A 16,687-nucleotide genomic window follows, 5' to 3' on the forward strand; every position below is an offset into this window, starting at 1 on the left:
CAGAGACATCATGGACCAAAGATCCTGTGTGGCACTAATCTTTGGGGTGACCTGATAGAAGTTCATAAAATAAGAGGCATAAGTGGACAGTAGGATCTCATTACCAGGGTAAAAATGTCAAGCACTGGAGGACATGCATTGAAAGTGAGATGGCGTAATTTTAATGGAGATGTGCAGGCAAGATTATTATTTTTTTTTAAAAAAGCAGTGATAAGTGGCCAAGGAAGTATTCGATGTAGATACAATACTGGGATTTAACAGGCTGTTAGATAGGCACATGAATATGCAGGCACAGTATTGGAGGGATATAGATCACCAGTAGGCAGAAGGAACTTGGTTTTATCTGGAATGAAATTCAGCACAGACATTGTCGCTGAAGGCCCTGTTCCTGTTCTGTACGTTCTAATGAAAAGCTGAGCAGCAAAAGGGAAGAAATTTCAGAATGGCAACCATAATGGGGATGGATATGGATGGATGTAGAGATACACACTGATTATTTGCCAGGAAAACTTTATTGATCTTTGCAAGAACTACACTCCCCATCTCAACATAACCTGCTTTGGACAACCTTTCTGAGGTCCTACAACAGTCCAGTCATCCCAGGAATGCTCCTCGCCAGCCGTGATACTGAAGGATGGTATCAAGTGTAGCCTCTGGTTTCAATCTCACTTTGTACCTGAAGACCCAGTTATTCCAGACAGTGGCATTGACCCATGAAGCCTACAATATGCACAGCCCTTCCTCACCAGCAACCCACTCCCCAACTCCATACAATCTTCAAGTCCTTATCATTAGAAATGGAACAGCATCAGCTTGTCTCCTTGACTGCGGTAAACTGCTGCAGGGCCTCAGCTGGTCATCCAGCGACCATGGGAGCAAAGAAACGATCCAAAAACGATCCAAAAACTTGTCAGACATTGGTTTTTAGGTAATTGTCAGCAACATTTTCAATGCTCAGTGCCAAAAGTGAAGAGCCCAAAGAAAAACCCCAGGTTTTGTTTACTCATCCGTATGAACAGAGGTCACCACCACCACCCCACACCCCAGGAAAGTCAACCTCAGCACGGAACATGGTTACGCAGCCTGAGTGGCTCGCAGCTGCCTTCCTTCTTGTTGTGGGGGTTGAAGAGTGGAAAAAGTTTCTGTGTGAACCTGTCCCGCAAGGTGTAGAGGTGGCACAGGCTGTCGGCATCGTAGAAGGAAAGCTGACCTTCCTCGTAGTCCAGGTAAACCCGGATGGCACGTGGCTGATGGCGAAGGGGGAGACTGCGGGCACCTGGCCCGTCCAGGTTGACTAAGCTCCCTCTGGTCAACTCTAGCACCCAGTAGCCCTCCTGTGGCATGAGCGGGCCAGTGACCAGCCGGTTGGCTGACTCGCTGGCCACCCCGAGGACGCAGGAGTTGTTTCCCCCCAGCTCTACATCCCAGTAGTGCCTCCCCGACTGGAAGCTGCTGGTGGCCAGCACGCACAGCCAGTGGTCGAAGCGCTGTGGGCCCAGTGTGCACTCCCGCCGACTCCCACCATCCACCACGCTGCAGAAGTTCTCAGTGAGGATGAGCCGAGGGTGCGCAGTCCTGGCATCCAGCTTCAGGGACTCTCGGGCTGAAAGGTACAGGGGCTCAGTCAGTAAAGACTATCCATCACTGAGCAGCTCAGAGTGCATCAGTGGGAGATCACCCATTTCCTCCACTCCCCACCTTGTTACCAGAGAGCACCCACCCACTGACTCACCGATAGTGCACAGCCTTGGAACCTCACTCCATTACCCGAGACCCTCGCAGTTCCGTCACTCCAGAGGTCACTGAATATAACATCCTCTCCCACTCTATTTCCCAATTACCCGAGACCTTCACTGTACACCATTAGAGAAGTCACGGAGTGTAAAACTGGAGTTTCCCAATTCCACCCCTCCCCAACCCCTCAACTCTATACCCAATATTCCCAACATTTAACCATTCACAGTGTAACAAAGAACTTGCTGGAGGACTGAGTAGGGTGCAACTGTGGAGGAAAACAGACTTGTCAACATTTTGGATTGAGACCCTCCAGAAAAAGATGTAAGGGGAGTCAGCCAGTACACAGAGGTGTCGGGAAGGGCTGCAACAAGAGCTGTCAGGTGATAGGTACCAGGATACTGGGATGTTGCCTGGAATGGAAGGCTCATTTCCAAAGACTGGACAGGCTGGGTTTGTTTTTACTGGAACATCGAAGGCTGAGTGTAGAGTGTAGAGAGTTCTTTACAATAATGCAAAGCAGAGGTAGACGAGGTGGTCAGAATATTCTTTCTTGGTGCTGGTGTCTAAAACACGTTTAAGATGAGTGGGAAGAAATTGAAAGATTTAAACACCAGGTTTTTCCCCCACACAGAGTGTGGTGACTACTTGGGAATGAACTGTTAGGGGAGGTGATGGAGGCAGATACAATTGCAATGTTATAAGAGGCATTTGTACTGGGATGGTAAAGGAGGGGGATGTGGGCCCAATGCAGGGAAATGGGATTTGTGTCAATAGGCATTACAGCTGGCATGGACATTGGGCTGAATGGCCATCTGTGCTGCTTTGTGACTTTCTTGTCCATGGTCTGTCCATCACCTTGTTTCTATTCATTATCAATATACCCAATTCAACCCTAACATTTCATTCAAATCCCCTCCCCAATTCTTGTTCCTAGGGAATCAGGCAAACTTCTCCAAATGAGCATTGCATCCCAAATTTGCTCTATCCCCTCTCAAGGACCTTTAGGTGGCCCCCACAGTATGGTGGCCAGAACTGGATACAGTGTCATATGGCCTATCAACAGCGTGCTGACAATGTTTGATGTAGCCAAGAAACTTAGGTAGATAATAAAGCTATTTTATCAGCTGCAGGAGAACAGGAGGTGGTAATCAGGAGGTCTCCCTCATGTTTGACCTGGTGCCATGAGATTACAAAGGGTCTGAATATTTTGTGCAAGACTTCCGGGATTACTCCCTCCTTCTCATCTCACATCTGGGCACATTGCAGCCCTTTCTGCTTACTGTTCAATTCAATTATTTCAGATTGCCACTGTTTCCAGTTAATGTCATGTTAGTCTATCATATGCAGCCTGATCTGGAGCATATTCCCAGCATTGTTACATTTCATAATTTTTGCCACCATTTTTGTTAAATGCATCTCGCAGTTGCAGAGGCATATCCTTCATCATTCTTACTTGAATCACCCACAGACAGATCAATGAATAATAACACCTTCGCTATCTTCCTTTTCATGTCACTGTCAGCAAATGTGACTTCTAACTCCATCCTATGCAGCCACCCCGCTTATTCTCACAATCTAAGTGTGACCCTATTCAATTTCACTTTTGTTTTCCAACTTTTCCCTTAAACATTAACTGTTTCTCTCCAGATGTTGCCTGACCAGCTGCGTATATCTGGGATTTTCTGTTCTGGTTTCACCATCCAAGACAAATTTGATTAGCACTCTCTGTCACTGTATGCACTCACTCCCTTGCTTCTGCCACCAGGACATTAGTCAAGCATCTGAAGTGGGACAGAGTACAGCACCAGAAAGGCCCTTTGGCCCATCTAGTCCATGACAAACCATTTAAACTTACTCCAATTGTCTATAATCCTCCATAGCTCTACTATCAATGTACCTATCCAAACTTCTCTTAAATGTTGAAATTGAGCTCACATGCACCACTTATGCTGGCAGCTTGTTCCACACTTGTGACCCTCTGAATGAAGAAGTTTCCCCATATGTTCCCTTTAAACTTTTCACCTTTCACCCTTACCCCATGACCTCTAGTTGCAGAACCACCCAACCTCAGTGGAAAAAGCCTGCTTACATTTATCCTATCAACACCTCTCATAATTTTGCATACCCCTATCAAATCTCCCCTCAATCTTCTATGTTCTGAGGAACAAACTCCTAATCTACTCAACCTTTCCTTATAACTCAAGTCCCAATAACATCCTTGTAAATTTTCTCTGTATGCTTTCAATCTTATTTACATCTTTCCTGTAGGTTGATGACCAAAACTGCACACAATACTCATCAACATCTTCAACATAACATTCCATATCCTGTACTCAATATTTTGATTTATGAAGGCCAAAGTGTCAAACGCTTTATTCAAAGACCTTATCTTCCTGTGATGCCACTTTCCATCAATTACGGACCTGTATTCCAAGATCCCTTTGTTCTACAGCACTCCTCAATGCCCTACTTTCACTGTGCAAGACCTACCCTCCTCGGTCCTACCGAAGTTCAACACCTCTCACTTGTCTGAATTAAATTCCATCTGCAATTTATCAGCTCATTTTTCCAGCCGGTCCAGATCTCGCTGCAAGCTCCGATAGTCTTCCTCGCTCTCCACTCTACCACACCACCAATCTTTGTGTCATCTGCAAATATGCTTAACCAGTTAACCACATTGTCATCCATCTCACTGATGTAGATGACAAACAACAACAGAACCAGCACTGATCCCTGCAGTACTCCACTACTATCATCCTCTGGCTTCTCCCACAAATATGAATGCCAAATTTCCCAAGGATGAACGTGCTTTCACTGGGTCATGGCTCATGGCTCCTTTAAAACCCCCATGCCAAGGATAAACTAACAGTTTGCACTCACCATCACCACCCCCAAATAACCTCAAAGCCCAATCACTTACCCGGCACAAGTGTTTTAATTTCATCCCAGATCTTAACATAGCGGAAAGGTGTGATGATGGAGTCAATGTGGAGGTCAGTGGGAACGTCTGCTGGTGTGATCTGATTCTGCTTGCACCTGGAGTACAGGAGCGGGGAGGTTTTATGACAGAAGGGAAGTTTGCAGAAACAAGGTTACACAAACTTATCCACGCCTGTCTTGAACCTGAGCCTTGAAACATATAGCCTTCCAGCTCTATGGCCGCTTCCTCTACACGAATTCAGACAGCAGGGTCAGAAGGAGGAAGTACTCAGTCAAAAGCGCCTGCCAAACTCAGAATGCGCTCAAATAAAATGAGAGTAAAAATGTTTATAAATATACGCTACAGCTAACATCTTTATTGCTGGACCCAATCATTTCAGAGGACTCCAGGAAATGTAGCAACCAAACTGTTCACAGTTAGTGCCATTAAATATGATAATCCAGATTTTGGAAAGTGGTTAAGGTATAAATACTGGTGAAGAGTTCGCTGTGGGATCTTACACATGGACAGACAAGGCCTTAGTTTAACATGTCATTCTGTGGGAGTGTCAGAATGGATCCTTTCCTCAGACCTCTAGGAGATTGGGCTTGTAGATTACTACAAAGTGAACCTCAGATTATGTTACATACGCTCAACAGTCACTATCAAACAATCGGAAATGGGAGCCCTTCATGGACCACTAGGGTCTGGCTAATAATAAATAGGGATGTGACTCGGGCTGAGTCCATTTCTTTCAAGTAGATTGAGGAGTGAATGTGGAGGGCTTTCAGGGTTGAGATCTCTCCTGCACATCCACCAATGTGAATTAATGAAGCCACGTGCAAAACACGACAGTAGTCACGTACCTGTCCAACAGCTGCTTGATATCCTAGAAAGTTAAAAAGAAAGTTTTATTGCTCACCAAAGGATCATTCAACTCAAACAGAATACAGTATTTATGACATGAACAAGAAACTGATGATGGGATTCCCATGAAGAGATATTTAAATAAAATAATCAAAGTTTATTCACATAGGTGATGGGAATGTGAGGAGTCAGGAGAGAATGAATAATGAATGGTCATGAATGGCTGAGTCAGGATCAGATGTCGAAAGAGTGCCCCAAAATGTAACAGGCAATTAAGCCAAGGGAAGCACCCCAGTTTGTGGGAGGACATCCAAAACCCGTGAGAAATACACAGCACTTCATTTGGAGTATGTGTACATGTGTGCCAGCATTATTGGATCTATGACCTGTGTTGGGAATCTCACAGGACCTTGGAGCCACCAGCCAATGTAATGGAGTGAAGGCTACAGCCCTCTGCAGCATTAAGGGGGCAAAAGCAAACACAATTGGAGCAAGGTGTGTGCAAGGGTCCCTGAAAAAATGGCAGGGGGGGGGGGTAGTCAGTGAGGAGAGCTGTCAGTGATGTGTCTAAAGCTGGACTAAATTCCTTCCGAAAACCAAGACCTTATTTCTATTACATTTGTGCCCAAGACCAACTTATGAGAAGTTTTCCCAGTCAAAAATGTCAGTACTTCATGATTCAGGAATTCCTTGAATTTTCAGGGGGAAAAGCCTAAGCGTTTTTCCTGTTTGCAGTGAGCCCAGGCACACATCAGCAACAGATACAATAATTGAACTAATCTCTCACAGCCCACCATACTATCCTTCGGTATTCATTGCAATATTTCACTTCAGAGCTCAGCAAGGATAGAATTCTTGGATCTACCAGGGCAGAGACTGATTGATTCGTAGATATTTAAACTCTAGGGGACTCACAATTTATGAAGGGAAGCATAAGCAAGGCAGAAGACACAACTTGATTAGCCGTTATCTTATTGACGACTGGGGAATCAGGCTTGAGGGCTCAATGGCCGACACTTACTTGATATTTTTTGGTGGGTGGCAGGCATGAGTAACACAATGGACCAGGACAGAATGTGAAGAGTTCATTTTCAACCGTACACGTACACACAGAAACAAATTCTTATAAACAGCCTTTCGTTGATATTTCCATTCCTGTTAAATTCATGTATTGCTGTGTTTGTGTGCTTTCATACAGCCATTAATGCACACACTTTCCCTTATAACATGCACAAAAACCCCAGCATTTACACCCTATATTATAAATAAAGATCTTGCATTCACTATCAGAACAATTTCCCAGAGGTTAATTAAGAACTGTGCCGATTGATAGAGCAAAAATCTGCTCTTTGCTGCTAATAGGCTTACTGCAACACTCAATGTTCACAATCAATTACAGTTACTTTTGGAAGAACGCTTGCCTTTTTCTGTCAACATAGCTTGCTATCTATCGCAAAGGGATGGAAGATGATTAACTGAGACATAGCTGGGTCAGTGGTGTGGCTGGTCAGGGTACGGCCTCAGTTATAATGGTAGTTCCTCTCTGACCTTGGGTTCTGTCTGTAGAGAGTTTGCACATTCTCCATGACCACTTGAGTTTCTGACCAGGTTGCTCAATTTTCTTCCCACATCTCAACGGCGTGTGAGTCAATAGGTTAATTGGATGCTTTGAGTTGCATCCTGTGTGTAGGGGTGGTAGAGTCTGATGCAGTTGATGTGAACATGGGGAGAATAAAATGGTATTAATCTAGTATGAGTATCTGTAAAGGGGTTTTGGTTAGCACAGACTCATTGGCTGAAGGACCTAATTTCCTGCTGTATGGATCTATAAAACAAGGAAAAGGTGAAAAAGCACCACGCTGAGTACTGGGGTCATACGGTATAGAACAGACCCTTTGGCCCATCAATTCTGTGCTGACCATCAACCACACATTTACAATAGCATACATTAATTTTTATTCTCTCCACATTCTTAACAATCCTTCCCTGATTCTTCCACTCACCACACAAGCCCGCAATTTATTGGGGCCAGTTGACCGCACATCTTTGCGATGTGGAAGGCAACTAAAACACACCTGGGAAACCCACGTAGTCATAGGGAGAATGTGCAAACTCCACACTCACAGGGCCAGAAGTCAGAAGAGATACTAGGGTCCCTGGAGCTCAGAGGGAGTGGTTCTACCTGCTTCAATTCTATGCTGCCCAATGACATTAACTTTGGGGAGATGTTAGGTCCTTCTCAGAATCAATTTTAATATCACTGGCATATGTCGGGAAATATGTTGTTTTGCATCAGTACTATACTGCAATATATAATAAAAGACATAATTTACAGGAAGAATATATTATATAAATTAAAGTAGTAGTGCACATGGGCTTATTGTCCATTCAGATCTCTGTTATCAGTGAGGAAGAAGCAGTTCTTAAAATGTTGAGTGTGTATCTTCAGGCTCTTCCATCTTCTCCTTGTTGGCGGCAATAAGAAGAGGGTATTTCCTGGGTGATGGAGGTCCTTATGACAACGCTAACTTTTTGAGGCATTGCCTTTTGAAGACATTCGATGCTGTGAGGCTTGTGCCCATGTAGTACTGGCGAAGTTTAAAACTTCCTGCAGTTTTTTCCCAATCTTGTGCATTGGCCCTTCTATACCCCTCCATAGACAGTAATGCAATCAGTCAGAATGCTTTCCATGGTACACATGTAGAAATTTGCATGAGTCCGTAGTGACATAACAAATCTGCTCAAATACCTAATGAAATATAGTTGTGCCTTCTTTCTAATTGAATCAATATGTGGATAGCTCTTTAGAGACGTTGACACCCAGGAACTTGAAACTGCTCACCCTGGTGTGTTCCCTCAAATTCCCCTTCCTGGTCCACAATCAATTCCTTGGTCTTAGCAATATTGAGTGCACCTCCATGACACCATATGAAATTCAGCCACATTATTTGTGTCAACAAATTTAAAATTACATTTGAGCTGTGCCTATTTACAGTTGTGGATGTACATAAAATAAAACAATGCATCCTTGAGGTGCACCAGTGTTGATTGCATGTTATTTCTGATCTGCACTGAAAGTGGTCTCCCAGTAAGGAAGTCAAGGATCCAGTTGCAGAGGGAGGTACATACGTACTGGTTTTGGAGCCTCTTAATTAATATCGACTGTATGATGGTGTTGAATGCTGAGCTGTAATCAATCAACAGCAGACTGACTTAGGTATTACTATTGTCCAGGTAATCCAAGGCCACATGAAGAGCCAATGAGATTGCATCCTCTGTAGACCTATTGTGGTGAAAGGCAAATCGCAGCAGGTCCAAGTCCCTGCTTAGTGAGAAGTTAATTCTGGCCATGACCAACCTCTCAAAACATTTCATCACATTAGATACGTATGAAAGCAACTGGGTGACACTTATTGAGCACGCAAACACGAGGAATTCTGCAGATGCTGGAAATTCACACATCAAAGTCGCTGGTGAACGCAGCAGGTCAGGTAGCATCTCTAGGAAGAGGTACAGTCGACGTTTCAAGCCGAGACCCTTCGTCAGGACTAACTGAAGAAAGAGCTAGTAAGCTTATTGAGGTAGCTCACCATGCTCTTTGTGGTATCTGGTTGTCCTTTTGAAGTGGGTTGGAACCTCTGACTGAAGCAGTGAGAGATCAAATAAGTCCTTGAATGCTTCCACAAGTCGGTTGGCACAGGTTTTCAGTGTCCTACCAGGTACACCATCAGGGTCTCGTGTTGGAAGGGTTCATCCTCATTGAAGATGTTCTGACATCAGCCTCTCAGACAGATCACAGAGTCACCAAATGCTGCAGGAATTTGCACAAGTGTAATTTTATTCTCCATTTCAAAGTGTATATGAAAGGCATTGAGCTCACCTGGGAGTGAAGCATCGCAGCCATTCATATCAGATTTTGCCTTGTAGGAAGTAGTGACCTACAAACCCTGAGAGCTGACCTAATTCCAATTCCTCCTCTAACTTTAATCAGAATTGTTTTTATTTTGCTCTTAAAATAGCCTTCTGTAGTTTGTACCTGGACTTCTTGTATAGTTCTGGATCACTGGTCTTGAATGACACAGATCTAGCTATCAGCAGACTACAAGTCTCTTGGTTCATCCGTGGCTTTATAGTTTGGGTATGTCTGGTATGTTCTCGAAGATATACACTCGTCCACATGGGGCTTCATGATGTTGATGACAATAGTGGCGTATTCCTTCAGATCTGAAGATTAATCCCTGAAAATTGTCAAGACACTGTTTCAAAGCAGTACTGTAAGCGCTCTTCCATCTCCCTTGACCATACTTTCTTGATCCTCATCACTGGTGCAATGGTCTTTCATCTAAGAATTCTACTCATAAGGGATTTCTAACAGAACAAATGGAATGAGCTGGGCAGGCTAAGACTTTATTCCTTGTAATGTAGATCATAAAATATACAGTTCGGGTCTTTATCCCGGGGAAGTGGACCTAAATCTATCGGGCATAAGTTTAGGTCAGATGTGAAAGATTTAAAGCAGACTTCATGGGCAATTTATCCCCACAGAGGGTGGAGTTTATATCGAACAAGCTACTTTTAAGGTAGGTACCAGATGAATAGCATAAAAGCATTTTGATATACACGCAAATGGGGAGGGGGGTAAGTTAAAGGAGTATGAGCCAAATAAGGGACTAGTTTGGTGGCAGTTTCCATGGTAACACACACAAAATGCCAGAGTAACTCAGGTTAGGGAGCATCTCTGGAAAGCAGTAAATTGTCAACATTTTGAGCCAAAACCTTTTATCGAGACTGGAAAGGAAGGGGCAAGAAGCCAGAACAAGGTGCTGGGGGAGGGGATGAAGCCAGGTGAGTAGGGGAGGGAAGGATGGTGAGAAGCTGGAAGGTGAAAGAGGAAAAGCTGAAGAAGGAGGAATCTGATGGGAGAGGACCATGAGAGAAATGGAATTAGGAGGGGCACCACAGGGAGTTTATAGGTAGAGGAGGAAAGGAGAAGAGGGGAGCCAGACTAGGGAATGGAAAAGGAGAGAAGGGGGAGGGGATGATTTCTATGCTCTATTACCTATAGATTCCTGAAATTTAACTAATATCAGACAGCAACACCACTGGATTCCTTCGGCCCTCCCCAGTTCACCAGTCAAATCTGTCTCCCATCTCACCCCCCTCTCCTTTTTGTTCCACTCCCTGTCTCTCTTCTCCACTCTCTGCTGACGCAGAGGTTCTTCCTGAAATGTTGGGAACGTGCTCTCCCCAAACACATGCCGCTCGACCTACTGAGTTCCACCAGCACTGTTGCTCTAGATTCCAGCACTGGAATTCTCTGCAATTGACGGGTGTAGGATATCAGTGAAGGATGTCTGCTCATCATTGTATAGAGGCAGCTCGGTCACTACTTCACACTGAGAGTGTTAAAAGGATTGTAAACATTACAGGGTACCAGCGTGGGGGAATGGTTTGAATTCCGGGACAGAGAAAAGCCCCAAGACAAAAGGACATGCAGCCAGCCAGGGACTGCACTCAGCAGACAGGCCCCAAGACTCAGCAAGAAGCACTCAGTCCAGACAGAGTGGTTCCAGCCTTAGTAAAACCCAGCAGAGCTCAAAAGATGACAAGGGCCAGCTGTACTGTCAGAGATACTGGCCTTTGAAATGAGACATCTTTGAGGCAGGCAAAAATCACAATGTCAGACATGCCATGGTCAACATTAATTAACTGACTAAGATACTGCTGTGCACCAGTTGATGGCTACTACACTCGCTATACGGTCACATTTAACCTCATATTGCTGTAAAGATGAATCAGGGAATGTCTCAAAATCAGCAGGAGGAGCATTTTAATGCAAGCTTGTTTTTTTTTTATATAATCCAGAGAAATTGACTCAGAACGTGCTTAAAGTAAAGAACAAAGTTGAAATCCATCGCATGTCAGGTGGACTGCCCGTTACCTCTCACCTGAAGCAGCTCTTGCGGCTCTTTGAAGCTCAGTTGTACCTGCATATCTTGATATGCTTGCTCGATCCTGGAGGCACCCTGGCAGACCTTCACCAGGTCCTCTTGCAAGGGCCGAACTGTCTTGCAGACCTCTTCGTCGATCTTTGCCTCAAGCTCCTGCTTCTTCTTATCGAGGAACTGATAGATGCTGGCTAGATCAGCCTTAACCTGCTCCTTCAGCAATTCACCTTCCTCCTGCACAGAAATAGCAACCTCAATACATTTCACTGCAACCAACTTTCACCAAGCCAAAGATAGCTTCAGACCAAACTGATTTACTTACATCTACATGTATCAGGATTTTGCTATGGTGTGCTGTCATATGCAACAAAAACATTAACAATTACAGTGGATAGCAGTTAATTTGGACATTTCAGGACCAGTGCATTTTGGCCCAATTAAACAGCTGCCTCAAATAGCTGAAGTTTCATGGAAGTAGTTTAAAAGTATAACAAAGATACGCTACTGTTTAATTAAATAAATTATGGATTTAAATGAAATACAGAATAAATAGGAATACCACCAATACTATTACAGTACAATAAGACTATTATTTCCTCATTGTTACTGACGGAAGAGCTCATCGCTGCTGATGAATTGTAGCTATTCAACGCTTCCTACTGGTTCCCCTCCCCTACCTCTCTCACCCAATACAATAACCCAACCTCCCTTATTTGATTCTGCGCTTCGCCTTCGTTTCGTATCACTGGACATCATCTGCAGCCCTTCATTGCCTCCACTTTTCACTACACATCCTCTGTCACTACTTCCACTCTTCCCTTCTCAACCTGCTCATCACCTCTCCTTACCTATCACTTGCATACTCCTGGCCCAGCCTCTCCCTTCACCACATCATGCTGTCTAACCACCCCCCCCCCTTATCTTTCAATCCAGATGAATGGCCTCAACTCAAAACATCAACTGCCAATTTCTCTCCATTGATGCCAAAACCAGCTGGTGCAAATCTTTGATGATGAGATGTTGCTCTCTTGAGGCAGACCCTCTTGCAGATGTGACTGATACTACTGATGGCAGGGAGGGATATGCCCACGATATATTGGGCTGAATACATTACCCACAGCAGCTTCCTACATTCCTGAACATTTAAACTGACAAACTAGACCATGAGGCAATCAGTCAGGGTACAGTCAACAGTATATCTGTGTGAGTTTGTTCGGTGACATGCCAAACCTTAACCCTGTTAAAAAAAAAAGTAAAGGAGCTGATGCACCTTCCCTACGATTGCATGTATGTGCTGGGCCCAGGACAGGTCAATCCAAAATGTTAACACTCAGGAATTTAAAGCTACTCTCTCCATTGCCAATACCCCAACATAGACTGCTGAATGTTACAGCAAAGCCTTTTCAATCGCAGCTACCATTAGGCAGGAGGTATAAGAGGCCTGAAGTCCCACACCACTGGTACAGCAATTTCCTTTCAACCATTCGGTTCTTGAAACAACTTGAAGTAACTCTAATCACTACACTCCATCAGTTTGTACTAAGGGCCGCACAGTGGCATAGCGGTTAGTGTAATAACTTTACAGCACCAGCAATTTTCCAGTAATGTTCGGTTTTTGCCAGTGTCTGTAAAGAATTTGTGGTTCTCCTATGACCATGTGAATTTCTTAACGGTGCTCCGGTTACCCCTCACATTCCAAATAAGCATTGTAATGGTTAGAATTAGTAGGCTGTGAGCATGCTTTGTTGGCGTCAGAAAAGCTGCAACATAATCCTTGCTGATTTGAGGCGAACAACACAGATCAAGCTAATCTTTCTTTCTTTAAAATAGATTTAGTTTTTCTGTTTAACATTGTTCTGTGTTTTTTCTGCAACATTTATGTTTTTTTTCTTGGAAATGCTGCTTACCTGATACTATTGCCTGTCAAGCTGCTGTAAACAGAAGTGTAAGCACGTTTTTCCATTGCATCTGTCCCTACCTGTACTCCTGCACATGACAATAATCTAGACTCTTACTTTTAGATTCTGCCTGACCTACTAAGCTCCTTCAGTTTTTTTTTGCACCAGATTGCAGAATTAGTTATTTCTTGCGTCTCCAGATTTCTCAATGTGCCTATCCTTAATGACCTACCTTTTATTGAGGCTGGGACCTCCAGTTCTATATACATAAGACAGGGAAAACATGAACTCTGTATCAATCCCATGAAAGTTTTATATCGTTCACTAAGATCACCTCTTGTTTCTCCAAATTCAGGAGTATATAGGCCACTCAGAAACTATTGCACAAATCTTCTGTACCCAGAGAGCCAACGAATACAACACCACCACCTGGTGCAAGGGATTGATTTTCACCTTGATTTTGGATATCTTTGCTTCTTGCTGGCTTTGACATTGACCTGCCTGCTCCCTTTGGGCATGGAGAAAATCCTTGGCTTTTTCCAGCTTTTCCTGGGGAAATAATATACTGTTTTAGTTCCAACTCTAACAGGTTACTGAGCAGATTAAGTTACTAACACACAATATCCACAATCAGAATGCCACAAATACTTAGCAGAACAGAGTCTGTCAATGAATGAAAAAGTGAACTGAAGTTTACAGCTTTTAATCTTTAGCCGGTTGCCAGATTAAACCACAGTTCAGAAAAACACCAAGTAAAGTGATGGCAAGGGATGTGACGGCAATTTCTCCTCATTTTGTCTTTTGGATGTGACCATAAAACCATAAGACACAGAAGAAGAATTAGGCCATCTGCCCCATCGAGCCTGCTCCACCATTTAATCATGACTGATCCTCTTTTTCCTCCTCCTCAACCCAGTTCCTGGCTTTCTCCCCGTAACCTTTGATGCCATGTCCATTCAAGAATCTATCAATCTCTGCCTTAAATACACCCAACGACTTGGCCTCCACAGCAGCGCGTGGCAACAAATTCAACACCCTTTTGGCTAAAGGAATTTCTCCACATCTCTGTTTTGAAAGGCCACCCCTCCGTCCTGAACCTGTGCCCCCTTGTCCAAGACTCTCCCACCATGGGAAACATCCTTTCCACCTCTAATCTGTCTAGGCCTTTCAACATTGAAAAAGGTTCAATGAGATTCCCCCCCTCATCCTTCTGAATTCCAGGGAGTACAGATCCAGAGCCATCAAACGTTCCTCTTTTAATAACCCTTTCACTTGGCTCTAACTAGGCTTTGCCGCAGGTGCCCATGAACACATGAAAATAGCAGTAGGCCCCTTAAATCTGTGACACCATTCAACATGATAGTGGTTGATTCATGCCCATTAATGGATTACTCTTTCAATTATTAGTCTATCTGCAGTTCATATATATTTATCCAACCCATTAATGAATTGATCTTTCAATTATTAGTCTATCTGCATTTCATATATATCTAACAGCCTGACTTCCACTATCCTCAAGGCTGAGTTCAAGAGATTTACCACTGGGAGAAGAAATTTCTATGCTCCTCAGTTTTAAATGAGAGGCCATTATTTTGTAGTTATGTCTTTGTCCATACTATATCTCACACTCAAGTTTCCTGACTGCCTTACACTCTATCTGTATATCCACACCCTCCCTGTATTGCATCCTACTCAGTACATCCACATTCTTCCCATTATCTCTATCTTTCCTAGGTATGCCTACCCCTGCCACATTGCCATATCCTGCTTACACCAGATGCATATCTCTCAATATTCACCTCCAGAACCAGTAACTCTCATATCTGCCCTCTTTGACCTTGCTTTGGTTATCTACATCCCTCCAACTGCTGGAGATCGGGGAACTGTGGATAGCAAAGACAGTTGTCAAAAGATACAGTAGGACATAGCTCAGTTGTAATTATGGGCAGAAAAGTGGCAGGTGGAGATTAATCTGGACAAGTGTGATTTGTTGCACTTTGGGAGGTCAACTAGAAAGAGAACATTCTCACCAAATGGCAGGACCCTTAGGGGAGAGATTGAGGCTCAAGCATCAAAGTAGCGACACAAGTAGATATGCTGGTAAAGAAGGCATACAGCAAGTTTGTCTACACATTGCTGGCATTCAGTATAATAGTAGGAATCCATGGAAACCTTGGCCCCTTCCAACAACAATATTTACCACCATTTACAAATTACCTATTTTTCTGTTTTGGCTAATGTTGCATTTACTCCATCTGACATGCCTTTGCTCACTCACTCAGCTGGACGATGGGCTATGAAGGTGGAAAATTTGAAGACAATATTCCCTCAAAGGCTATTCAAATCCCACTACTTACCAACCTTACCACTTCCTACCAGCTGCCTATTCCAATGCCCGCAGTTAATTTCCTTCCAAACCACATTCCGCCTACCTTGTGCATAACCCCGCCCCCCCTCCAGCTTCATGAGCCATCCCCCTCAGTCCTTGCATAACCACAACCCACTTACTCTGTACAGGACAGAAGCCTCCTCGATGGGGATGACTCTGTGACCCCTGTGTTCACTGGAGCATGAGCAGACCACACAGAGGAGGCCCTGGCACCCTAGACAGAAGAGCTTGTGTTTCTCCTCGTGCCTCTGACAGTAGAAGGTGGGGTTCCCCCAGCGGGGCTCCGGCTTCAGCTCCTTCACGCCTTCCACGATGTTGGCCAACAGCCGGTTGGGTTTCAGCCTCCTCTCCCTGAACACTTTCCTGCACTCGGGGCAGGAGTAGAAGGCTTCGCCCTGCTCCCAGCTCCGTGAGATGCACAGCCGGCAGAAATTGTGCTCACATTCCAGAGTGACCGGCTCCTGGAAGAAGTCCAAACAGATGGAGCAGGTGACCTCACTGAAGAGTCTACCAAGAGGTGGAGCAGCAGCCATTTTCTAAAGGTGAGTCTTCTGTGCTACTGTCCTTAAAAATCTGCATATATAAAAAGAATCCTTATTTAATGCCCTTTTGTTTTTTTTTATTTTAGATGACATGAAACTTTATTGTCATACACCTACAATTGCTTGGACAGATTTCCCCCCCACCCCCCATGTCCATCTGCAAGTTTACAGATGACACCACTATAGATGGCTGAATCTCAAGTGACAATATGTTAGAGCACAGGACAAGATTGAGAGCCTCATGGCATGGTGTCATGACAACAACCTTTCTCTCGATGTCTGAACAGATGAGCTACTCATTGACTTCAGGAAGGGGGGGGTCAGTGCACAAAATCCTTTTTAAATCAATGGCACTGAGCTCACAAGGGTGGAAAGCCTCAATCTCA

General features: G+C 44.2%; 1 protein-coding gene across 1 annotated transcript in view; it reads right to left on the reverse strand.

The window, feature by feature from the left end:
- LOC134347303 (nuclear factor 7, brain-like) overlaps positions 1–16,687 on the reverse strand; it is a 90,110-nt gene that overhangs the window by 46,656 nt on the left and 26,767 nt on the right. The window contains exons 3-8 of the mRNA XM_063049702.1: positions 15,879–16,332; positions 13,824–13,919; positions 11,473–11,706; positions 5,524–5,546; positions 4,658–4,773; positions 1,062–1,603 (exon numbers count right to left, since the gene is read on the reverse strand). Of these exons, the coding sequence (XP_062905772.1) occupies positions 1,062–1,603; positions 4,658–4,773; positions 5,524–5,546; positions 11,473–11,706; positions 13,824–13,919; positions 15,879–16,292 (1,425 nt within the window). The 5' untranslated portion in view covers positions 16,293–16,332. The remainder of the gene's footprint in view (positions 1–1,061; positions 1,604–4,657; positions 4,774–5,523; positions 5,547–11,472; positions 11,707–13,823; positions 13,920–15,878; positions 16,333–16,687) is intronic.

This window comes from Mobula hypostoma, chromosome 5, assembly GCF_963921235.1.
Source record: "Mobula hypostoma chromosome 5, sMobHyp1.1, whole genome shotgun sequence".
Lineage (NCBI taxonomy): Eukaryota > Metazoa > Chordata > Chondrichthyes > Myliobatiformes > Myliobatidae > Mobula > Mobula hypostoma.